The sequence below is a fragment of the Aotus nancymaae genome, unplaced genomic scaffold, assembly GCF_030222135.1.
Source record: "Aotus nancymaae isolate 86718 unplaced genomic scaffold, 86718_ANA_hifiasm-v0.15.2.pri h1tg000036l, whole genome shotgun sequence".
NCBI lineage: Eukaryota > Metazoa > Chordata > Mammalia > Primates > Aotidae > Aotus > Aotus nancymaae.
Window position 1 is genome coordinate 17,832,976 of NW_026988450.1, and position 26,642 is coordinate 17,859,617.

Below are 26,642 nucleotides of genomic sequence, written 5' to 3' on the forward strand. Positions count from 1 at the left end.
ATGGAAAGAAGGGAGGAAGAGGAATGAGGTAGGAGGAATTAGGAGGAATTGGTACTTTTCTGAGTAGACCTTCTGACTCTTAAATCATAATAATGTTTTACAAACCTAAAAAATAAATAATACAATTTGCCCTCTGTATCCCCATGGGTTCTACATCTGTGGATTCGACCAACCAGGGATTGAAAATACTTATGGGGGAGAAAAAGAATGGCTGTGTCTGTACTGAACAAACATGTACAGACAACTGTTTTTTTGGTCATTCTTCCCTGAACAATACAGTATAATAACCATTTACAAAATATTAGGTATTATAAGTAATCTAGAGATGATTTAAAGTATACAGAGGATGTGTGTAGATTATATGCAAATATTATACCATTTTATAAAACAGTCTTGAGTATCCATGGATTCTGGTATCCACAGGAGGGCCCTAGCACCAATCCCCCATGAATATTAAGGGATGACTATAATTAAAACTAACCAGGATGTGACAGATACCAAAAATGAAAAGCAGAGAGTAACAAATGAATCTATTATCACAAAGGAATAGCATTACCCTACTGCAGAGTATGGGGAAGAAAGGAACTAATCTAAGTAACTAGAAAATAATATTTTGAATAGATAAGGCTGAAGACCAAAAAAAACAAAAAAAAAATGAATATAAATGCTATAACCTACTTAGTAAATTTGTTTTCACACTGGTAATGATTAGCGATTCTGAAACTAATGGGTATAACAGGATTGAACAATCAATGTATTTAGAATACAAAAGCCGTATTTCTCATTATTCTGAGAAATAAGTTACAAATAAAGGGAGAAGACTGAAATGAACCCTGTATTTGTTGCACTGAAACCAGAAATATCAGTATGAACACATAGTTTTATTTTCTACAGATGGAAAGTCACATACAGGTGTGGGAATTGAGTGGGGCAGAAGGGATAGTATATAAACATGTATTTCCTAACTCTGTCTGCTGAGAGGCCTAGAAGCAATAACACAGAGTAACAATGAACACATCTAGCACTCAGGTTTTGGTTTTTAAACACCATTCTCCCATCAAAAGAGCCAGGGCTCCTTATTGAAGTGGTTGATTCCAAGGCTGAAGCAGGGAAAATTCAAAATGAGCCTGGAACATCTTGAGAATAAAGAAAGTACAGAGGTACTCAAAAAAGGATGGGAGCTGATCACAAGGACAAGGGACCAAAACTGTAATAATTTGGGCAACAAAATAAGTAACATTATAACCACAAAATATAATAAATATCCATGATTACAGATTGATTTAAATAACTGAATGAATAAATTAAGGGAGAAGAATTTCAGTTAATAAATACGGAAGGAAAGAGAGAAGCACAAATTAGGGAAACACCATAATAATTAATGTTGCTAACAAGATCCACTGATAGATATCAAAACTGAGGAAGGCGGGGAGGATCTGAGGAGAAAAAGAGTATTTGCACTGTCTTAAAATATCTTTTAGGATTTTAAGATATTTTAAAATCCTAAAAAGACATTTATTAACTGCAAAAAAAAACTACTAACTTCATAGCAGGGGAACCTGACAGATAACCACCTTAACCAAGTGATCAAGGTTAACATCACCAACATTAAGATATATTAACATCAGGCCGGGCGCGGTGGCTCAAGCCTGTAATCCCAGCACTTTGGGAGGCCGAGGCGGGTGGATCACGAGGTCAAGAGATCGAGACCATCCTGGTCAACATGGTGAAACCCCGTCTCTACTAATACAAAAAATTAGCTGGGCACGGTGGCGCGTGCCTGTAATCCCAGCTACTCAGGAGGCTGAGGCAGGAGAATTGCCTGAACCCAGGAGGCGGAGATTGCGGTGAGCCGAGATCGCGCCATTGCGCTCCAGCCTGGATATCAAGAGCGAAACTCCGTCTCAAAAAAAAAAAAAAAAAAAAAGATATATTAACATCATGAACTCCTGAAAAGGACACAACACTGTTTCAGAGATAATCTAGCAAAAAATGCACAACCTCATTCTAATCATGAGAAAACATCAGATAAAGTAAACTGAGGAAAATTCAACAAAATAAATTATTAGTATCCTTTTAAAAATGGCAAGATCATGAAAGATAAGGAAAAGCTGAGGAATGTCACAGACTGGAGAAGACTAAGACATAACAACTAAATGCATACATACTAAATGCAATGTGGGATCCTGGGTCAAATCTTACAACATTAGTGAGAAACTTGGTGAAATTCAAGTAGGGTCTATGGTTTAGTTAACAATATTATACCAGTGTTAATTCTGCTTTTGATAATTATTCTATGGGTATGTAAGTTAACCGCATTAAGGGAAGCAGGGTGAAAGGTAAAAGAAATTGCTCTGCAAAATTTTTGCCACTTTTCTCTTAAGTTTAAAATCAGTTCAAAATAAGAAGTTCAATGTTGATTTTTAATAGTGAAGACCTAGGCAATTAAAAACAATTCTGTAGTTGCTGATCTCTTAGAATCAACCTGAAGCAGTTTAAAGTATAAGGAATATCATGCTCCTTTATCACATGGAGGAATTATGTATTTCATCAACAGAGAAACGCATTTTTTAAGGTTTAATGAGTAATTTTATTTCAGATTAGATTAAGTATTTTACATCTACATTACACTCTACTAAGCTTGAAGGTAATAAAAGTATCAGTTCCTAAGTACTTCCACAAGGAAGATGGCAATTGGTAAATTTCACATTCTATTTGTGAAAAACAAAAAATACTTTGGGGAAGTTAAGTCAGTAAACCTTAAAATAAAACACAATCCCACAAATCTCCAGTAAGTGGAACTGTCAATAAAAGATATTCTTCTCTATAGGCACAAAGATTTCACTCTAATTACTGTAAACTCCTTTCTATATTTAATGCCTATTGTGTTCTATACAATTGCTCTCTTTTTAAAATACTTACTGCTTGGTTTTCCATGCGTGCAAAGATAACATTTAGCATCTGAGTGAGAGTAGCTTTGGCTGTTGTCTGATTGATGAGATTTTTGCTTGCTAAGTAGATATTGTAACATGTTCTCACAGCTTGCAGTACAGTCCCTTCGTGAATTTCTATGTGTTGTGATGTTACTGCAGTAAGTAAAGCCTTAAAAAAAAAAAGGACAAAGTTAAAGAGATTTTCTTTTCCTTTTTTTTTGGAGACAAAGTCTCTCTCACTCTGTCACCCAGGCTGGAATGCGATGGTATGATCATAGCTCACTGCAGTCTTGAACTCCTGTGCTTATTAAGGGGTCCTCTTGAAGCAGCCTCCTGAGTAGCTGGGACTACAGGTGAGCACCACCACACCCAGTTAATTTTATTTTTTTTGTAGAGATGCAGTCTCTCTTTGTTTCCCAGACTAATCTCAAACTCCTGGCTTCATGCAAGCCTCCCACCTCAGACTCCTGAAGTGCTGGGATTACAGGCATAAGCCACCACATCAGGCCTTAAAGTGATTTTCTGCATGTAGAGCTTCAGCACAAAAATTAAGTATTTTATTAGAATTAAAACTTTCAGAAACAATTAATACTTGTATTGCAGGTAGTATACACAGAATTTCTACTGGCCTTGAATATATCATCAACTGTTAAAATATTTGATGTTTTCCTCACTGTGTCAGTAGTTTCCACATAATCTGAAAACCATTCAACTAATTTGTTTCAACCAAAGTTTGATTTTAATCAAAATACTATTTAATTTACTAAAATGCACAGCACTAAAGCTGTTGCAGTAGAGCACAGATATGTCACGAGATATCTGTTGAACTAGACCATCAACTTGGGAAGATACACATTGCATCTTATTTGCCTTCAAATTTTTCTGAGATCTTTTTTAACAGACTGAACTCAATAGTTGTGTTGTTGTTGCTACTGTCAAAGAGGCTTATGTTTTAGAATAAAGCATTTAAAATAATCCTAAAGTAGCTGGGCATAAGTGGCATGTACGTGTGGTCCCAGCTACTTGGGAGGCTGAGGTGGGAAGATCATTTGAGCCAGGGAGGTCAAGCCTACAGTGAGCCGTGATCGTGCCACACACTTAGCCTGGTCAACAGAGTGACACTGTCCTAAATTAAAAAACAAATTCCTAAGGCAAATCTTTCAATAAAGTGAATAACTTTAACCTATATGAATTTTCACAAATTGGGCTACTTTCAATTTCTCAAGAGCAAAGACTGTTATCTTTTGTCTTCTTTATGTTGTGCGATGCTATGTAGAGTCAGCATTAATGGACATATCTTAAACCATACATGATATGAAACTATACATGGTAAGTCAAAATGATCAACTCATTGTTTTTCTTTTTTGAGACAGGATCTCACTTTGTTGCCAAGCTGAAGCATAGTACAGTGAACATGGCTCACTGCAGCCTCAATTCCTGGGCTCAAGTGATCCTCTCACCTCAGCTTCTTAAGTAGCTGGGACCACAGGCACACATTACCATACACAGCTACTTTTTAAATTACTTTTGTAGAGACAGGGTCTTGCCTAGGCTGGTTTCAAACCTCTGGGATCAAGCAACCTTCTTGCCTGGGCCTCCCAAAGTGCTGCGATTACAGGAATGAGACAACATGCACAGCATGTTTTTTTTTTTTTTTAGAATATAGATATTATATGGCTTCTGAAGTAAACAGTTAAAAAACTGAAAGGCTCCAAAAGGGCTGTATTCACACATGAAAGAACATGTCTACATGTAAAAACAATTTCTAAAGTACTATAATATATATAGCACATGAAAATTTTACAGCTCTAAAAACATACCACCATTACCATTAGCAATAATATTAAGAAATCATTATCTGTAACAGAATGAAAACATTACTAATTTTTCTCTGAAGGAATTCAGTCAAACAGGTACATTACAGCACAAACCCAGAACAGGGTTTTGCTGAGCTGAGCAAGTTCGATAGATGGATGGGTGCAAGGGAATCATGAGAGCTGGTGGACAAGTAGTGTCACCTGGTGACTCATGGGTTGTGCCAGGACAGGCTATGAAGGGTCCAACAGTACAGAAGAAACTAGAGGGTCACAGCTTTAAGAACTACTCTAAAGCTTAACGGATGGAATATATATATGAGAAACATGCCAGAAACAGAAAAACTCTTGAAATTTCAGACTGAGAGTTCAAGCCTACTGAGACCTTCAAAAGAAGATATGAGAACATAGTTTTCCTCTAACAAACATTAAAATCCCCTAACATGGGGTCTAAAAAGCATCCAAATAACCAAATAACCTTTTTTTTTTTTTTCTTGAGACTAGAGTTTTACTCTGTCACCCAGGCTGGTGTACAGTGGCATGATCTCGACTCACCGCAACCTCTGTCTCCCAGGTTCAAGTGATTCTCCTTCCTCAGCCACCCAAGTAGCTGGAACTACAGGCACTCACAACCACGCCCAGCTAATTTTTTTCTGTAATTTTAGTAGAGACAGAGGTTTCACCATGTTGGCCAGGCTGGTCTCAAACTCCTGACCTCAAGTGATCTGCCCAACTTGGCCTCCCAAAGTGTTGGGATTACAGGTGTGAGCCACTGTGCCCAGCCTCAAATAACCTCATTATAGCTGGAATGCACATAAATGATTTTTCCTCATGTTTTCAAGGTGAAAAGCATCTGAATTTTAAAGATATAGATTATGAATAACTATTTTACTTTATATAATTACCTTTATTATCTGCAGCTGAACTCCTTCATCTGTCTGAGGACCTTGGAAGCAGCCACATATTGTTTCAATAATTCTATCAATTAATTTTTTGCCTGGTGTTGTACTATCTGGAGCATTGCCAGTCAAGTGCCCATAAGCAATAAGTTTCTAAAATGGAGAAAGAAAACAGAGATCCTAAGTAAGCTAACAAATATATGTGTGTGTGTGTGTGTGTATGTGTGTGTGTGTATATATATACACTAATGAAATATACATTAAAATTACAGTATACAATTGAATATGCATTAAAATTTTTACATAAAAACATAAAGGTATTATCAAAGCCAAAGCTATACCAACTTTTCCCTGTAGAAAGTTTATTCATATAAATATGTAAAATTATTTATAGTTGTAATAATCACAAAAACAGAACAATAACCATAATAAAACCATCAGGTAGTATTTTGAGAAAGCCAGGCCTTGAGAACCTGTCTCCAATGAGTTAGAATTGCTTACTGTGGCTGGGTGCAGTGGCTCATGCCTGTAATCCCAGCACTTTGGGAGGCTGACGTGGGTGGATTACTTGAGCTTAGGAGTTTGAGACCAGCCTGGGCAACATGGGGAAAACCCATCTCTACAAAAAACTCAAAAATTAGCTGGGTGTGGTGGTATGCACCTATAGTCCCAGCTACTCAGGAGGCTGAGGTGAGAGGACTGCTTGAGCCTTGGGAAGTGCGGGTTGCAGTGAGCCGAGATTGTGCCACTACACTCCAACCTAGATGACAGTTGAGATCTTGTCTCAAAAAAAACAAAATTGCTTATTGCTTTCTATATAAACAAGGTTTTATTGATACTGCTTTTGTGAAAATTATCTTCATGCTTTAAATGACCCCCAATCTCTTTCCAAATGATTCATCAATATGCAGAAAACCTGATTTCCATATACTAGCTATAATAAATCACAGATTTGTTCATCAATCATTATCATTATACCCTAGAAGGAAGGCTTTAGATATTATCATTCTAACTTTCCAGTGAAAACAAGATCACAAATCAGATGAACTTATCTTTAACCAATCCTTAAGGACAAAACATCTGATCTTTTACTAGCCACTAAATTATAGCTGAATACATATAATTCCAAAACAGTGAGAACATTTTAAAAGAGAAGTATCCCTCTACTTAGAGGCTTGTCTTACAAATATAGTATCTATGAGGATCCTCTGTATGTGTGTAAAACAGGGTAAAATTTTTCAGAAATTTTTCTGACATAAATCACTGCCACAGCTAAGTCTAGCAGTTAAATATTAAATTATATTAAGCTGTCAATATTAACCTATTGCTTCATATAAAACAGCAGACACAGAGCCGGGTGCAGTGGCTCACGCCTGTAATTCCAACACTTTGGGAGGCCAAGGAGGGCGGATCACGAGGTCAGGAGATCAAGACCATCCTGGTGAACATGGTGAAACCCCATCTCTACTAAAATACAAAAAATTAGCTGGGCATGGTGGCATGTGCCTGTAATCCCAGCTACTCCAGAGGCTGAGGCAGGGGAATCAGTTGAACCTGGGAGGTGGAGGTTGCAGTGAGCCAGGATCGCACCAGTGCACTCCAACCTGGGCAACAGAGTAAGACTCCATCTCAAAAAACAAAAAACAAAACCATAAAACAGCAGAAACTGGCCAGGGACAGTGGCTCACAACTGTAATCCTAGTACTTTGGGAGGCCGAGGCAGGCGGGTAGGCGGATCACTTGAGATCAGGAGTTCAAGACCACCCTGGCCAACATGGTGAAACCCTATCTCTACAAAAAAAAAAAAAAATTTGCTGGGCATGGTTAGGCGTGTCTGTAATCCCAGCTACTTGGGAGGCTGAGGCAACAGAATTGCTTGAACACAGGTGGCGGAGGTCACAGTGAGCTGAGATCATGCCACTGCACTCCAGCCCAGGTGACAGAGCAAGATTCTGTCTCAAAAAACAAACAACAAACAAACAAACAAAAAACAGCAGACACTTAGAAAAATTATTTGCAAATGGTGATGCAGATAAGGTTGGCAGCAGGGTAAACGTATTACAGGTCTTGCATTTCACTGATGAAAGCAAATCAATACTTTTCATTATTAAACTAGAAACATCTTTTGCAACTATTATTGTCTGTCTTAAATATAAAAAATTATTTGGTTCCTTACCACAAAAAAGAGTAATCAAAGCGTTCATGGAAATGTCTGAATCATCAATGTGAGTAATGTTTTAGAAACACATTCTGAGGTAGACAGTTTTTAGAAAGTGCCATTTTACACATACCTGTAAGCAATCTAGAGATGTACTAACTATGCGGGGACATTTGGACTGGCATGCCAACTCAAAAGGCAAGAAGTACTTGTCTGCTTCAATAAAATTTGTCTTTGATTTCACTGGTGGAAGGGTGCTTGATCCAGCTTTTGCTTCTCCATGAGGAGGACTAAATGAGAAAGAAAAGTCTGATTAGCGTATCACATTTATAATATTAATGATAAACCCATGTAGAAACACAGAATTTTAGTTCTAAAAGGAATCTTACTAAACCAGTCCTCTATCTTCCCATATTTCATAAGGAAACCAAAGCCCAGAGAAATGAAGTGTTTTGCCAATGGTTAAATGCTAGCGGTCAGAGTTGTGACTAAACACAAGACACTGAAATCTTGTCTGCGAAAATTGGTCTACAAAAACTAAAGAATTCAAGGTGCTTCTATTACAGAAATATTTTATTGTCACTTAACAAATCTGGTATCGTAATACCTTAAAAAGCAATGGTATCGTAATACCTCAAAAAGCTTAAGGCCTTTCTATTTGGCCTTAAGTCAAAGTCAATTTTTTAGTTACTCAATATAGTCCTAAAAAGGCCAACACTATCAAAAAAAAAAATAGTTAATTTTTCCAAATATGAATGAAAGTCTTTAAGAAAAGACTCTGAAGCATATCTTATGGTATTTCAGAAGTATCTTTATATACTTATTTATATAAGAATCTTTTTGTATTTTTAAGTATGCTTATAGCAGAGCCGTGTGGCTCATGCCTGTAATCCCAGCACTTTGGGAAGCCGAGGTGAGTGGATCACTTGAGTCTAGTCAAGACCAGCCTGGGCAACATGGCAAAATCCCATCTCTACAAAAAATATAAAAATTAGCCAGGCATGGTGGTGTTCGCCTGTAGTCACAGGTACTCTGAAGGCTGAGGTGGAAGGATCATTTAAATCTGGGAGGCGCCAAGTTGCAGTGAGCTGTGATTGCACCACTCCACTCCAGCCTGGGCAACAGAGCCAGACCCTGTCTCCAAAAAAAAAAACCATTTTTATAAACATATATAAAAATAGGTTTTAAGAAATGTGTGTCTTTTTTGTTTTTATACAATTGTATTTCTTAAAACCTATTTTTAAAGTTGATTTTACTACAAAACTCATATGCAGAAAATCTGCCACACTAAAACAGAGATGACTGTATTATTTTGACCAAGACTGATAAGTTTGCAAATTATTTTTACAAAAGAAAAGAAATCCCACAAACCTCTGTTTTTCAGTTTCCGCTTTTATTTCCTCTGAGGGGGAAAAAAAGAAGCATACATTAGAAAACTTGACAACAAAAAGACTGAGTAATTTCATAATTACTCATTCAGAACTTCTATAAAAAGTTGGAAAGAATGCAAATTTAATAAAAATCAGGTGCTAAAATTGTTTCATCTGAATTTTTAAATTTATACAAAACTACATGAATATGTACATTAACAATCATAAGGATAGGTGAAGTTACAGATTATTAATTCCCAATGCATTTCCTTTTCTCAAAGCATTTCCTTTTTGGTTAAGTTACTATTTGTATGAAGCAGAAGCATTAATATTAAGAACAGGGCCAAGTTCAGTGGCTCACGCCTGTAATCCTAGTGCTTTGGGAGGCCAATGCAGGAGGATCACTTAAGATAAGGAGTTTGAGATCAGCCTGGGCAACAAAGACCCCCATCTCTACAAAAAAAAAAGTAAAAATCAGCTGGGCATGGTAATGCGCCGGCAGTTCTAGCTACATGAGGTGGGGGGTTGAGGTGGGAGGATCCCTTGAGCCCAGGAGTTAAAGGTTATAGTGAGCTATAACCACTAGACATCACTACACTCCAGCCTACGCACAAGAACAAGACCCTATTCCACCCCCTCCTCCCCCCAAAAAACCACAACTGAATAATGTATATGCTATACTGAAGTCACAAAATATATGGCAGATGTTGGAGGTCGGGGGAAAACACCTCAATGCACCACCCTTGTGACTATCCCAGGGAGATTATCAAACCAGAACTTTAACTTCTTAAATATGTTTGTGCATTGATATTAACTAATTTTTCTATTTATGACTATACAAGGCCTTTTAAAATACACATGCCCAATTTAATGGGGAATTTTCCCTTTCACTATTTATACTACAAGGTCAAATCCTACCTGTAATAGAAGACCCTTAAATTTAATTGGCTGGGCGCAGTGGCTCATGCCTGTAATCCCAGGACTTTGGCAGGCCAAGGTGGGCAGATTGCCTGAGGTCAGGACATCGAGGCCAGCCTAGCCAACATGGTGAAACACTGTCTCTACTAAAAATACAAAAATTAGCCAGGCATGATGGTGCACACCTGTGATCCCAGCTACTTGGAAGGCTGAGGCAGGAGAATCAGTTGAACCTGGAAGGCAGAGGTTACAGTGAGAAATCACACCACTGCACTCCAGCCTGGGTGACAGAGTGAGACTCCATCTCTTAAAAAAAAAAAAAAAAAAAAAAATGGCTGGGCGCGGTGGCTCACGCCTGTAATCCCAGCACTTTGGGAGGCTGAGGCGGGTGGATCACGAGGTCAAGAGATCGAGACCATCCTGGTCAACATAGTGAAACCCCGTCTCTACTAAAAATACAAAAAATTAGCTGGGCATGGTGGCGCGTGCTTGTAATCCCAGCTACTCAGGAGGCTGAGGCAGGAGAATTGCCTGAACCCAGGAGGCGGAGGTTGCGGTGAGCCGAGATCGCGCCATTGCACTCCAGCCTGGGTAACAAGAGCGAAACTCCATCTCAAAAAAAAAAAAAAAAATCTGGGTAATTGACAAAATCTGCTTGAAATTTGGAAGAAGGGCTTTCAAATGTGTGCCTAGCACTACTATACTTTACATACACTAAACTTTATGTAGACCATTACATTTTACATGTAACTAGCATACTTATGTTTGACAACAATCCTATGAGGTATATACTATAACTTCATTTTAAAGATTGAAAAATTGAGGAAGAGAGGTTGAATAACTTGTCCAAGGGCTGCATGGCTTGGGTGTATGATTAATCAGGTTTCAATATTAGGTAATCTACCTACAGATTCTGGTTTATTAGCTGCTCTACCATATAGGTATATCTGAGAATACTGAACAAAATGTGTTAAATTTGGATATTATAAACAACTACTGGCCTATAAGTTATTATTTTAAACTATCACTAACTGAGCATCTTTCATGTACCAGGGACTGTGTTAACTCCTTTATAAAGTGGCTTTGCCAAATCACCTTGCTATACAATTTCTACAATTCATTCACACAACACATACAACTTATTTATACAATACATACAATTTATTCATTGCCTACTGTGTGCCAGGCATTTGATGTTCAGTTTTTCAGTCTAGTTTTCTGTGAACCAAAGCCCTTTCCATTTTATCACTGGTATAACTGGAAGAGAGATAGTGTAAAAATATTATCTGCAGCTATTTAGAATACTGCTTTAATACAGGTTCACAATGATATTTAAGATCTGCAGTTAAGCTACTAAAAATGCATGGACCATGAAGACATACAATCAAAAATAATCTAAGTCACTTTAAAATATATGTGTGGGCTGTGGGCACAGTGGCTCACATCTATAATTCCAGCACTTTGGGAGGCCGAGGCATGTCGATCACCTGAGGTCAGGAGTTTGAGACCAGCCTCGTCAACATGGTGAAACCCCATTTCTACTAAAAATACAAATATTAGCCAGGCATGGTGGTACATGCCTGTAGTTCCACCTACTCAGGGAGAATGAGGCACAAGAATCGCTTGAACCTAGAAGGTGGAGGGTGCAGTGAGCTGAGATCATGCCACTATATTCCAGCCTGGGTGACAGAATGAAATTCTGTGTCAAAAATAAATAAAATAAAATAAATGTATGGATAAGGAGGAAATGCTGTGTTGACTGCCCTAAATCATCGTAAAATAATTTTTTTAGTATTTTTCATTAAAAAAAAAATCATTGTTATTTAAGAGGCTGGGAGACTACTACAAACCAGTAAGGTAAGAAAAAAGGCAAGGTAGGGGAAGAAGAGGAGCTGGCAGTTTTTGTATAAGGTGAATTAGAGCATTCTGGTTAAATAAATTATAAACTAGGAATATCAGAGGAAGTGAAACATTTTTAAGAGCACTGTGTTTTGATACCAAATGTCACTAAATAACTGTGAGCATGAGAAACAACCCTAACTTCACTAAGTACTACATTATAAAGGTTCCTTATATTCTAAAACATGGGTGAACAAAAGCCCACCATGTGTTTTTGTATGGCCCACAAGCTGAAGAATAGCTGAACATCTGCAATCAACTTGATAAGGAAACTAAGGATCAGAATAATGGCCAGTTCTAAGGTCTGACAGCTAGCAGGCAGTGATCCAGAAACTTGTTTCTCTAGTCTTAAACTAGTGTATTACCCACTACATTGTGCTATATTTAAGCAAACTTCTAATAACTGGTGCAAATGAACTGAAAAATATTCTACAATTATCAGGATAAACACATTACAGTATTTCCCATTATCTGCAGGGGATATATTCCAAGAGCTCCATGGATGCCTGAAACCTCAGATAAAATCAAACTTGATTACTGCCAACTAGAACATGTTTTTGTTCATGTTTTTCATGACAAATTTAATGCCTTTTCATCTTAACTAAGTATTTATCATACATTACTATGGCCGTAATTTTCACAGTTTGAGGTTTGACAGCAAAACTAGCAATAAACTTCTTTTTCCTTCTTCATAATTTCACAGATAGAAGATTATTTCTTACTACAGATCTTAGTAACCTCAGAATATGATTTTTTTTCTTAAGTTGAGAACTTTTACCTTTTCACTTAAAGGAAGCACTTTACAAGCTTGTCTTTGGCATATCTCAATTGCCAGCATCACTACTCTTGCACTTTGGGGCTAATAAGTGAAATAAGGGTGACTTGAACACAAGTACTGCCATACTGTAAAAGTCAGTTGTGATCACTGAGATGGCTACTAAATGACTGAATGGGAAGGTAGCTTATAGAGCATGGAGAAGCTGGACATAGACTCACATCCTGAATGGGACAGGGCAAGATTTCATCATGCTACTAAGAATGGCATACAATTTAAAACTTATGAATTGCTTATTTATGGAATTTCTATGTAATATTTTCTAGCCAAGTCAACACTGTTTATAAGGCACAGGACTTGTTTAATGAACAGAAAAGACTGTTTTTTTTTTTTTTTAAAAACCTGAGTATATGCGAATTATACCTGATCTCCTAAGTCATGAAACATCCCCCCAATATTATTTTTACTATCAACTTGCTTAGCTGCTTTTTTCCACTTTGACAGTACAAATACAAACCTCAAAATAATATTTATATGGATTCAACAAATTCTATTATCTATACACTATGAATGATTTGTATTTACCTCTCATGATATCAATTTTGTCTTATATATAGTACAGTTTACAAAGTTAACAGCAGCTACTCAATGCAAACTAAAGTGGTAATTTAAGGAAAGATCTCAAAGGCAAATGAACAGTTTTGTTTGCTTGCCTTTTTTTTTTGGACGAAGTCTCACTGTGTCGCCCAGGCTGGAGTGCAGTGGTGTGATCTTGGCTCACCGCAACCTCCTCCTGGGTTCAGGCAATTCTCCTGCCTCAGCCTCTTGAGTAGCTGGGATTACAGGCACCCGCCACTATGCCCAACTAATTGTTGTATTTTTACTAGAGATGAGGTTTCACCATGTTGGCCAGGCTGGTCTTGAACCCCTGACCTCAGGTGATACACCCTCCTCAGCCTCCCAAAGTGTTGGGATTACAGGCATGAGCCACCACACCTAGCTGTAAATGGATAGTTTTTAATAAACACATTAGAACCTACACATCCAAAGTACTGTCTCCTTCAAAGCAGTAACTGTGGGAGTCTATATATCAATTACCATAATGCTGCTAGTATTCAAAAATATTTATGGAATTCATCCTATTGTGCTTCTTTCCTGCTTGGCTCCTTTTAGATGAATAAACTCACAAAGGAAAATTCTCTAGAAAGAGAATCAAACCAGCCACCAATTAATCACAAGTAGCTTTGAGCCAAGTCTGAAGAATGGAATGTGACTACAAAAGTTAACTTCAGTATTTCTGTGATCTATCTCAAATTGCATGTGTGCAAGCACTGTTCTAAGAAAAGCTGGTGACAACAGGGATGAGTAAATGTAAATTCCATGGACAAGGAAGAAGAATGGAACAATCTTATAAATCTGGGGAGTAGGGAAGGGAGATATTAGGAAGAAAAGAGGATCTGGCTTGCATAACTGGATAATGGGGTACTTAGACACAATGCCATTTTTTCAATGTGCAGCGGTAGAGTTGGAGGGGTAGGGGTGAAGAAGAAGTAATGGTCATGTTTTATTTTAAGTAACTGTGGATTATTCAAGTGGCAATATTTAGTAGGAATCAAGATTTATGAATATGAAGACTGGGAAAGAGTGTGGCAGACTGTATTTTCCAAAATGGCCACTATGGTATCTGCCATCCCACATGCTCTTCTACAAAGTGACCTTGCCACCAAAAGATAGTCTAATTCCCCTCCCCTTTTATCTGGGCTGGCCTTAGGGGTTCATTTATAACCAAGAGAATGCAGTGGAAGTGACAGTGAACAACGGCTGAGGTCAGGTCAGAAAGGTCAAGCAGCTCCTGCCTGATTCTTCTATAATAGAATACTGGCTTTCCAGGTACCCCCTCTTGGAACCCAGTGGCTCTGCTGTGAACCCAGTGGCTCCGTTGTGAGAAGCCCAAGCCACTTGGAGGCTACATAAAAATAGTTCAGTCACCAGTCCCAGCTGAGCCCAGCTTTCAAGTCATCACCATCCTGGCACCAGACATGTAAATAAAGATGGCTCCAGAGGATTCCAGTTCCCAGCCATTCACATCTCCCTCAGTCATTTCAGTTTGCCCAGTTGAGGCTCCAGACACTGTGAAGGAGCAACATGCCCATCTGAATTCCTGACACACATAAGTATAATAAAATGATCACTGTGTTATACCACTAAGTCTTGGGTGGTTTACTATACACTGATAGATAACTGAAATAGGAAGAGTTAAAGAGGCTTAGAGAGAATGGGGTTTGATATAACTTGTTGGCAAATGGAAGAGACAGCTACCTAGAGGTACAAAAGGATTGCCAGGATCATGGAAAGCTCTTTTTAATGTGTTGTGAAGATTTAGGTAAGGAAACCAGATGGTTAACAGGTTATAGAGCTTAATAAAATGCAGCTAGGGCTTTGCCCCCTTGTGATATGCCTGGCAATCCCTGGCTCCTCCTCTCAAGATGGAGGCTGAACTTCACCTCTTAGGTGAAATATTCCACAGCCTCAGCTTCTTGCCCATTTCCCATTCTCACTCATCATCCCTGCTAATATGCTCCCATAGAACCAAGGACCTATCTTCATAAGGCACTTATATAGAAAGCACTTGTGATTACTTGCTTACCCTTGATTCTGAGCTACTTGAATGCAAGAAACATGAATTTAATTATTTTAGTGGACTCCTATTAATTGTATATATTATACATTTGTGGGGTGCAATGAGGTGTTTTGATACGTTTTTACGATTTGGTCATTCCAAATGTTTTTGCAATTTGGAATGACCAAATCAAGCTAATTAACAAATCCAATGCACATACTCTTTAATTGTAAAAACATTTAAAATCTACTTTTAGTAATTTTGAAATACACAATGCATTATTACTTATTATAGTCACAGTAGCTAAAATATGGAGGCAACCTAGGTATCCATCATCAGATAAATGGATAAAGACAATCTGATAAAATATACACAACGGAATACCATTCCGCCTTAAAAAGAAGGAAATCCTGTCGTTTGTGACAACACAGATGGGCCTGTAAGATAATATGCTAAGTGAAAAAAGTCAGGTATAGAAAGACACATGATTTTACTTGTATGTGGAATCTAAAAAAGTCAAACTCATAGAAGTAGAGAGTAGAATGATGGTTACCAGAGACTAGAGGAGGTACATAAATGGGGAAAATAGAGCTATTGATCAAAGGATACAAAATTTCAGCTAGACATGAAGAATAAGCTTTAGTGATCTGTTACATAGAACAGGGACATTTTTTCATTCTTCTTTGCATTCCTAGCACCTAGCACAGTGTGAGTTACATAGTAAGCAGACATTTAATAAATGCTATCATATTCTGGAGAACTAAAAGAGAAAGAAAAAATATAATCTTCTTCTTCTTTGCTATTTTCTTCCCTTTTCCTTTGCATACCTTCCCTACTTATGATTATTGCATACAACATCAGGGGCAGAAAGTAACACTGTTCCTAAAGCCATCTGCTTTGAGTTTATACAAAATGTAACATCTACTTACGTTCCTAAGTTTTTAAATAATTTAACTGGTTAGAAGAAACAGTATGAAACCCAGGTGATTTGGAGGAAAAAAAAATACTTTTTGCTCATTAGCATCAAAGTCTCGCATACTGGGGTGTTAATTAGCCTCTTTTTTCAAACAAAACAAAATCTTGTGAATGGTCGTAACAGTTTTCCAGTGTTTCTGACTGCAAACCACTATACTGGATCCCAGAAAACACCTACATATATATGTTAAAAAATAAAAATTTAATTATTATCCTTGTTATTCTGGGATATATTTTCATTTTCTAGTCTATTAAAAACCAATCATAATACCAGCCATAAGCCACAAAACTGACTTCATGATCCAACGTTGGGTTGTAACCGCTAATACAAAATACTCTATTATACACAAACCTATAGATTCAGCTGAGGTTGAGCTTCTAATCCAAACAGGATAGAAATCCAAGCCAATACACATCAGAATCAAACTCCAGAAAACTAAAGACAAAACAATCTTGAAAGCAGTAGAAATGACATAATATCAATAGAAGAACAATGATTAGAATGACAGTGGATTTATCAGACACCATGGAAGCCAACATGCGGGGATTGTGGCACAACATTTCCAAAAGCTGAAAGGAAAGATCTGTCACCCAGAGTTATATAGATAATCTGTGAAAAATCCTAAAGGAATAAAGGTAAAATCAAGATCTTCTCAGATGAAGGATAACTAAAACAAACAAACAAACAAAAAAAGCCTAAAAAACCTGTGATCACAAAATCTATCCTAAATGAATAACTAAAGTTCTTCAAACACAAATGAAATGATAAATTTTGAAACACTGTGAAGAATGGGAAGTGTAAAAATATGGCAACATATACCACCATTCTCCTATTGAGTTTAAAAAATCATGTTACACATTCAACACAAAAAACACTGTCTTATGTGATTCCTAATTTATGTAGAGGAACTATTTAAGACAATACTATAGAGAGGGAAGATAAAAGAACCTAAATGGAGCTAAGGTTTTTCTACAGGTTACTCAAATTGGTAAAACGTTGACATCAGTATGCTGTGAAAAGCAATGTATGAATAATGTAATGCCTTGTACGACCACCAAAAATGAAATATAAAGAGATACACTCAAAACTCCAACAGAAAAATCAAAATGGAATTCTAAAAATTTTTCAAGAGATCCATATGAAGGCAGGGAAACGGACACAGTAAAGAAAAACAGAGGGAACAACACAAAGCAAAAGTAAAATAGCAGACTTATGTCCTTATATATAAATATTACATTAAATATAAAAGGTCTAAGCACAACAATTAGAAAACATTTAGCTGGGTGTAGTAGTATGCACCTAGAATCCCAGCTACTTGGGAGGCTGAGCCAGAAAGATCACTTGAGCCAGGAGTTGATTTTTTGGATTTCCTTCAATTGGGCTTTCTCTGGTCCCTCCCTGATTAGCTTAAGAATTAACCTCCTGAATTCTTTTAAATTTCAGGGATTTTAAATCAGGGATTTCTTCTTGGTTTGGATCCACTGCTCATGAACTAGCATGATTTTTGGGAGGTATTGACAGGTCTTGTTTTGTCATATCACCACGGTTGGTTTTCTGGTTCCTTCTCATTTGGGTAGCCTCTATCAGAGAGAAGGTCTAGGGTTGAAGACTGTTCAGATTTTTTTGTCCCACAGGGTGTTCCTTTGATATAGTATTCTTCCTCTTTTCCAGTGGATGTGGCTTCCTGTGAGCAGAACTGCAGTGATTGTTGTCTCTCTTCTGGGTCTATCCACCCAGTGAGTCTACCCAACTCTGGGCTGGTACTGAGGCTTGTCTGCACAGAGTCCTGTGATCAGCCGTGGATACCAGCACCTGTTCTGTGCAATCAACTCGGTCAGGGTTCTTAGCTTTGGTGGTTTAATGCTCTGTTTTTGTGCTGGTTGGCCTCCTGCCAGGAGGTGGCACTTTCCAGAAAGCACCAGCTGTAGTAGTGTGGAGAGAGACCAGCAGTGGGCAGGGCCCTAGAACTCCCAAGATAATATGCCCTTTGTCTTCCACTACCAGGGTGGGTAGGGAAGGAACATCAGGTGGGGGTGGGGCTAGGCATATCTGAGCTCAGACTCTCCTTGGATGGGTCTTGCTGCAGCTGCTGTGGAGTATGTGGTGAGATTCTCAGGTCACTGGAGTTGTGTACCTAGGAGGATTATGGCTGCCTCTGCTGAGTCATGCAGGTTGTCAGGGAAGTTGGGGGAAGTGGGCAGTCACAGGTCTCACCAAGCAGTCACAGGTCTAACCCAACTTCCATGCAAACCAAAGGGTCAGTCTCACTCCCAAGTGCCCCCTGTAACAGCCCCAAGTCTGCTTCCAGGTGGAGGGTGAGAGGAGCTTGAAAACTTGCCTGAGGCTTTCCACCTCCCAGCTGTGAAAAAAAAGGGCTTTAGTTCTTCCCCTGACTGTGAAGCCTACAAGCTGGACTCAAGCCTTCCCCTGAGTTCTGACCAGGAAGCTTCTCATTCACCTTGTTACAAAGTTCAGCTAGAGGATTCCTTCTCCCTGTGGAGTTTTACCCCCTGCTCCTCTGGCCAGCCTCCTGATGGATCCCAGTGGTGCCAGGCAGGAATGGGCTGCTAGGGGACCCAGCGAGCTCCCAGGGCCTTTCTGCTGCTTCTTCTATACCTGTATTTCGCTCAGCTCAACTAACTTGACTCAGCTCTAGGTAAAGTCAGAAACTTCTCCCGCAAACAGACCTCCAGCTTCTCCCGTTGTTCTTCTGTATGTTCGGGAGAGGAGGGTCTCCCTTTCCCACTTCTACAGGTGGGGCACTCACAGTATTTGGGGGAGATCTCCCAGGTTTTGCAGGAGCAGTCTGCTTCCTTCAGAAGGTCTGTGGGTCCTCTCAGGATTGCTGGTTTATTTTTGCAGTCGATCTGGAGCTAAAACTCACAGTGCAAGCCTCCGCATGCTGGTCTGTCTGGAGCTGCAATCTAGTTCTGCCTCCTGTCCACCATGATCCCCAAATCCTTGAGCCCAGGAGTTCGGAAACAGTCTGGGCAACATAACAGGGCCCCAACTTTATAAAACAATTTAAAAATTAGCTAGGTGGGCATGGTGGCATGTGCCTGCTATAGTGCCAGCTACTCAGGAGGCTGAGGCAGGAGAACTGCTTGAGCAAGCTATGATCACACTGCTGCACTCCAACCTAGGCAACAGAGCAAGATCCTGTCTCTTAAGAAAAAGAAACCACACATACCCACACACTACTATATGATATAGTAGGATGAAAGTAAACAGATGGAAAAAGATATTAAAAGAAAGCAGGAGTGGCTGTATTAATATCAGATAAAGTAGAATTGAAAACAAAAAAATGACCAGAAAAAGGACATTACACAATGATAAAAGGGTCAAATACATCAATACACAGTAATCCTAAATGTGTATATAACAAAAGAGCTTAAATATAACATGAAATTGAAATGAATAGAACTGAAAGGAGAAACAGACAAATCTGCTATTATAGCTGAAGAATTAAACATCCCTCTTGCAACAATATAACTACTAGACAAAAAAAAAAAAAAATCACTAAGGATACAGAACTGAACATCATCAAGCAGCAGGATATAAATTAATAGAATACTCCAATCAGTAACAGCTAGATACATACTGTCTTTTAAAATATCCATGGAACATTCACCAAGACAGTCCATATTCTGGGCCATAAAACAAATCTCAACAAAGTTAAAAGAACTGAGACCATACAGAGTGTGCATTTTTTTAAAGAGTAAAGTGAAAGCAAGTCTATGAAGAAAATAAAGGAATACAAAAATGGCTACTCCATAGGCAGAGCAGCCCAGAGTGTGTTCTCTACCACAACGAAATAAAAATAGGAATCATGGAGAAAAACTACTATTTCCAAACTTGGAAATTAAACAACACACTTCTAAATAATCCACGGGTCAAAAGGAAGTCTTAAGAGAAATTTTTAAAAAATACATGGAACTCAATAAAAACGAAAATATAACAAATTTTATGGGATACAGCTAAAACACACTTCATTAAAGGGAGACTTACAGCACTAAATACTTCATAGAAAAAAAGTCACAAATCTAAGTTCCCACCTTAAGAAACTAGGAAAAGCAGCACAGAATAAACCCAAAACAAGCAGAAAAAGAAAGAATACAAGAGCAAAAATCAACAAAACAGAAAATAGAAAAATAGGAAAAATCAATTTAAAAAGCTGGTTGTTTAAAAAGATCAATAAAATTGAAACTCTAGCAAGAGGAAGGAAAGAATAAAGCAAGATATCAGTACAAACACCGTAGATATTAAGAGGGACTAGATGCAAACAATTCTACATACATAAATCTGAGAACTGAGATGAACAAAAGCAGTACAGAACTGAGATGAGACCAATTCCTCAAGAAGCACAAGCTACCACAATTCTTCCAACATGAAACAGATAATTTGAATAGTCCTGTAACTATTAAAGACATTGAATTCATAGATTAAAAACTACCAAAAATGAAATCTCTTGGACCAGATGGTTTCACCTGAGAATTCTACCATGTTTATAAAAGAACTTATATCAATTCTGTCCAATCTTCTCTAGAAAATATTAGAAGATAAAACACATCTCAGTTCCTTTCATGAGCCCAATATTATCTTGGTAACAAAACTGGACTTTGTATAATAATAATTTTTTTTTTTTTTGAGACAGGGTCTCTCACTCACTCTGTTGCCCAGGTTGGAGTGCAGTGGCATGATCATAGCTCACTACAGCCTAAACCTCCCCAGGGTCCATGATCCTCCCACCTCAGCCTACTGAGTAGCTGCGACACAGGTGTGTGCCACCACACTCAGCTAATTTTTGTATTTTTTGTAGAGACAGGGTTTTGCTGTGTTGCCCAGGCTGGTCTTGAACTCCTGGGCTCAAGTGATCTGCCTACCTCGACCTCCCGAAGTGCTGAGATTACAGGCATGAGCCACCATGCCCAGCCTAGACCATCGTATAATTAAGAATCTGGTTGGTTTTTGTCCCTAGTTCAGGGAGGGAGCCTCTAAACCCTTGAAATTTCCTGATAGGAGCATCTTTATTATTCATGGTGAACTCCTTGGACAATTTCAGGATAGGGATTAGCCATGCTGGAAAGCAACTATGTGAATAAAGTTTGGGCTTTGAACCAGCCCCACCTCCAAAGAGGGGAGAGGGCTGCAGCTTGGATTCAATCATGTGGCCAATCACTCACTCAGTAATTCTTGTGTAATGACACCCCAAGAAAAACTCTGGACACTGAAAGCTTGGGTGAGCTTTCCTGGTTAGTGATACACATTGATGAACTGGGAGGGTAAAGCATTCTGAGGACACAAAAGCTTTATGTCTGGGGCCCTTCCAAACCTCACCCTATAGTTCTCTTCTTTTGAATCATCCTAATTTATATCCTTTATAACAAAATGATAATCCTGAAATAGCACTTTCCTGAGTTCTGCAAGTTGTTCTACAGAACTTGAGGAGATAACAAGAATCCCTGAATTTGTAGCCAATTGGTCAGAAGTGCAGGTGGTCTGGAAACTCTCAAGCTTATAGCTAGCAACTGAAGTAAAAACAGTTTTGCCGAGAACTATGCCCTTAACCTGTGAAATATGACTCAACTCCAGAACCAAATTATGATGTAGTTAGCATCAGAACTGCATTGAACAAAGGCAGCACAGAAAAGCAGACAAATATCACTCATGAATATAGATGCAAAAATCATCAATCAAATATTAACTAGAATCCAGCAATCTATAAAAAGAATTAAATACCATGACCCACTGGGGTTTATTCTAAGGAAACAAAACGAATTTAATATTAAATTAAATATTTAATATTACATTAAAATTTTAATGTTAAATTAGTTTTAGTTTTGTATCTTTAGAATAAACCTTTTTTTTTGGGGGGGTGGGGGCAGCGTTTCGCTCTTTCGCCCAGGTTAGAGTAAAGTGACATGATCTCAGCTCACTGCAACCTCCGCACCCCTGGGTTCAAGCGATTCTCCTGCCTCAGCCTCCTGAGAAGCTGGCATTATAGGCGCCTGCCACCATGCCCGGCTAATTTTTGTATTTTTAGTAGAGACGGGGTTTCGCCCTGTTGGCCAGACTGGTTACCTTAACCTGTGAAATCTAACTCAAAACCAGAACCAAATTATGATGTAGTTAGCATCAGAATTGCACTGAACAAAAGCAGTACAGAAACATGTAATATTTTCAAAAAATTAAAAAAAAAAAAAAAAGAGGCCAGGAGTGGTGGCTCACACATGTAATCCCAGCATTTTGGGAGGCTGAGGTGGACAGATCACCTGAGGTTGGGAGTTTGAGACCAGCTCAACATGGTGAAACTACTAAAAATATTAAAAAGCCGGGTGTGGTGGAACGTGCCTGTAGTCTCAGCTACTCAGGAGGCTGAGGCACAAGAATTGCCTGAACCCACGAGACAGAGGTTGCGGTGAACTGAGAATGTGCCACTGCATTCCAGTTTGGGCGACAGAGCAAGACTTCATCTCAAAAAATAAATAAATAAATAAATAAAATAAATAACCCATGTAATCTACCACAGAAATAGGCTAAAGAAGAAAAATCACATGATCATTTCAACTGATACAGAAAAATCATTTGACAAAATTCAGCATCCACTCATGATTTTTAAAACTCTCAGTAATCTAGCAGTAGAGGAGAATGATAGAGTAGCTACACAAAACCAAGAGCTGGTTGGGTATGGAAACCCTCTCATCATTTCTACTCAGCTTTGTACTGAACATCACGGACAGTGTAAATAAGTAAATAAAGGCATGTAGGTTAGAGAGAAATACAAAAGTTGTTATTCACAAATTACATGATTATTTAAATTTAAAAATTCCAAGAAATCTTGAAGAAGAAAAAAACACTTAGAATTCATAAATGAATTTAGCAAGGTTGCAACACACAAAAATCAATCATATTTCTAAATATTAGCAATGAACAACTGAAAACCCAAAGTTTTAAAAAATACTATTTACAGCCAGGTACAATGATTATTCACACCCTTAATCCCAGCACTTTGGGAAGCTAAGGCAAAAAGATCGCTTGAGTCCAGGAATTCAAGACCAGCTCAGGCATTACAGTAAGACCTCCAATCTCTACAAAAAAACTTTAAAAATTAGCCAGGCAGGGTGGTGCATGCATGTGTAGTCCCAGCTACTTGGGAGGCTGGGGCAGAAGGATCACTTTAGCTCAGAAGGTGAGGACTGCAGTGAGCTGTGCTCATGCCACTGTACTCCAGCCTCGGCGACAGACTGAGACTCTGTCTCAAAACAAAACAAAATATTCACAATAGCTCCCCACAAAATAAAATCCTTAAGTATGAACTTAACGAAACACATATAAAATATATACTAAAAGAAATGTTGATAAAACATCAAAGCAGAACTAAAAAGACAATAAATATATCATGTTCATGGACTGAAACTCTAAAAACAACAAAGATTTCCCCAAAATTATCTACAGATTTAATCCACTGCCAATCAAAATTCTAGTAGGATTTTCCACACGTAGACAGATTCTAAAACTTGCTAGGAAAGGCAATGTAACTAGGATAGACAAAACAATTCTAAATAAAGAAGAATAACTTAGGAGAAATCCCTATCTCCAATTTAAGAATTTAAAATTATCATAATAAAAACAATGTAGTATTAGCAAACAGACACATAGATCAATGGAATAGAGTCCAGATACAGACCCACAGAAGTATAGATGATTAATTTTTTTACAAAAGTACAAATGCAATTCAATGAAGAAAAGATAATCTTTTCAACAGTGTTGGAATTAGACATCCAATTTGCAAAAACAAACAAACAAACAAACAAAAAAACTCTTGACCTAAAACTCCCACCTTATACAAAAATTAACTTACATGGATGACAGATCTAAATGTAAAACAAAAAACTATCAAACTTTGAAAAACATAGGAGAAACTCTGTGAGTTTGGATTAGCAGAGTTCTTAGATACAACACCAAAAGCATGTGACATACAAGAAAAAAATAGATTTATCAAGATTAAAATGATTGCTCTGTGAAAGACAACATTAAGAGAATAAAAGGTAGGCTACAGAAAGTATTTGCAAATCGTTTATCTGGCAAAGATTTGTATCTAGAATACACACTTTAAAAACTCTTAAAACTTAACAGTAAGAAAACAAATAACCAAATTTTAAAATGGGCAAAAGCCTTATACATTCACCAAAGAGGATATGCACATGGCAAATAAACATTAAAAAAAAAGATGTAAAGACTAGGTTCGGTGGCTCACACCTGCAATCCTAGCACTTTGGGAGGCTGAGGCAGGTGGATCACCTGAGGTCAGGATTTTGAGACCAGCCTGGCCAACGGGGTGAAACCCCATTTCTAGTAAAAATACAAAAATTAGCCAGGCATGGTGGTGGGTGCCTATAATCCCAGCTACCCAGGAGGGTGAGGCAGGAGAATCACTCGAACCCAGGGGTGCGAAGGTTACAGTGAGCTGAGATCCCACCACTGCACTACAGCCTGGGCAAAAGAGCAAAACACTGTCCAAAAAAAAAAAAAAAAAAAAGCTCAACATCATTAGCCATTAAGAAAATGCAAATAAAAACCACAATAATGTAATACTACATACCTATTAACATGGTTAAATTTAAAAAATACTGACACTTCCAAGAGTTGCTAAGTATATGGAGCAACTAGAACTGAAACAGTTTGTAAGTTTCTCATGAAATTAAACATATATTTACCATATGACCCAACAATCCCACTCCTGGCTACCTACCCTAGACAAACATGAAAACTTAAATTCACGTAAAAATCTGTACATGAATATTTACAGAAGCTCTAGTCATACTGCTAAAACTGGAAACAACTCAAATGTCCTTCAATGAATGTTAAACAAAATAAATGACATCTATAAAATGGAGTATTACTCAGCAGTAAAAAAGAAACAGACTACTAACACCACGCAGCAACTTGGATAAACCTTAAAGGCATGCTGTGTGAAAGAAGCCAATCTCAAAAGCCTCCATACTACATCATTCTGTATATATGACATTCTTAAAATGACAAAAGAGAACAGATCAGTGGCTGCCAGGGGTTAGGTATGTGAGAAATGGTGTGACTAGAAGCATAAGGATTTTTTGGGGGATGCTAAAACTATTCTGTATCCCAACTGTGATAGATTACATAAATCTTCATGTGTGTTAAAGTTAATTCATGGAAGTGTACAGTAAAAAAGAAAAGTCAAATTTACTTTATGTTAATGTAAAAAACAAAAATAAAAAGCAAAGTAAGTTGCCTGCATCCATACTCCAACTTTGTGAATCAGGACCTCCAGGAATGCGACGTAGTTGACTGTATTTTTAAGAAACTCCATGGGTGATCTTGGTCTATTTGTATAGCCAAGGACGAGAACTTCTGTTTTAATGCCTTAATCTCTCCATCCTTCCTGCCACTTCTTTAGGTCAGGGCTTCATCTCTCATCAGGGCTACTGGCTCTAATCCATCTTCTACATAGCACCAGAGTGATAACTGACAAGATAAAGCTCAAGCTCTTCAGCATGGCACACAAAAGCCTTCATGATTTGGCTCCTGCCTACTGCTCTCATCTCTTTGCATGCCCTTCCTTGCATTCCACACTCCAATTATAGAATAACACTATAAATCCCATATAATGACATGCCATTCCACACTCTTAGGCTTTGGCTCAAATGGGGTCGTCTGCCTCAATTCCATGCCACCACAATATGCCCAACAGGTACCTTTCAAGATTGCCTCAGTCATATGTTCTATGTCACCCCCCAACTAAAACCCCTTTCAGTGGTTTTTCCACTCTTCCTTACCATCACCTGTAACACTTTCCATGAGCATCATCTACCATTCCTGGTGTATACTTAAGTCTCTTAAATGCCATCCTTTTAGGTAACTCTCTCCTACACTTTGGGTTTATTCGGCTATTCATGGCTTAGCTAATGATGCTTCTTCTTCCCCAGAATATTTTTCCCACCCATTTTTTCCTGGCTAAAATCCATTCATCCTTCTAGAATAAATAGCTGTTATCAGCTGGGCATGATGGCTCATACTCAACACTTTGGGAGGCCCAGTGGGGACAGTTGTTTGAGGCCAGGAGTTCAAGACCAGTCTGGGCAATATAGAGAGAACCCCTATCTGTACAAAAAGTTAAAAAAAAAAAATTAGCCAGGCATGGTGGCATGTGACTATAGTGCTAGCTACTAGGGAGGCTGGCTACTCAGGTAGCAGAATCACTTCAGCTCAGGAGTTTGAGAACGCTGTTAGACTGCACTGCT

At 38.2% G+C, this 26,642-nt stretch overlaps 1 protein-coding gene across 2 annotated transcripts in view; it reads right to left on the reverse strand.

The window, feature by feature from the left end:
• Positions 1-26,642, reverse strand: part of ARFGEF1 (ADP ribosylation factor guanine nucleotide exchange factor 1) — a 147,139-nt gene that overhangs the window by 100,499 nt on the left and 19,998 nt on the right. For both annotated transcript variants that reach the window (XM_064384256.1, XM_064384255.1), the window contains exons 2-5: positions 9,176-9,206; positions 7,938-8,094; positions 5,653-5,799; positions 2,923-3,102 (exon numbers count right to left, since the gene is read on the reverse strand). In XM_064384256.1, coding sequence (XP_064240326.1) covers positions 2,923-3,102; positions 5,653-5,799; positions 7,938-8,094; positions 9,176-9,206 — 515 coding nt within the window. The remainder of the gene's footprint in view (positions 1-2,922; positions 3,103-5,652; positions 5,800-7,937; positions 8,095-9,175; positions 9,207-26,642) is intronic.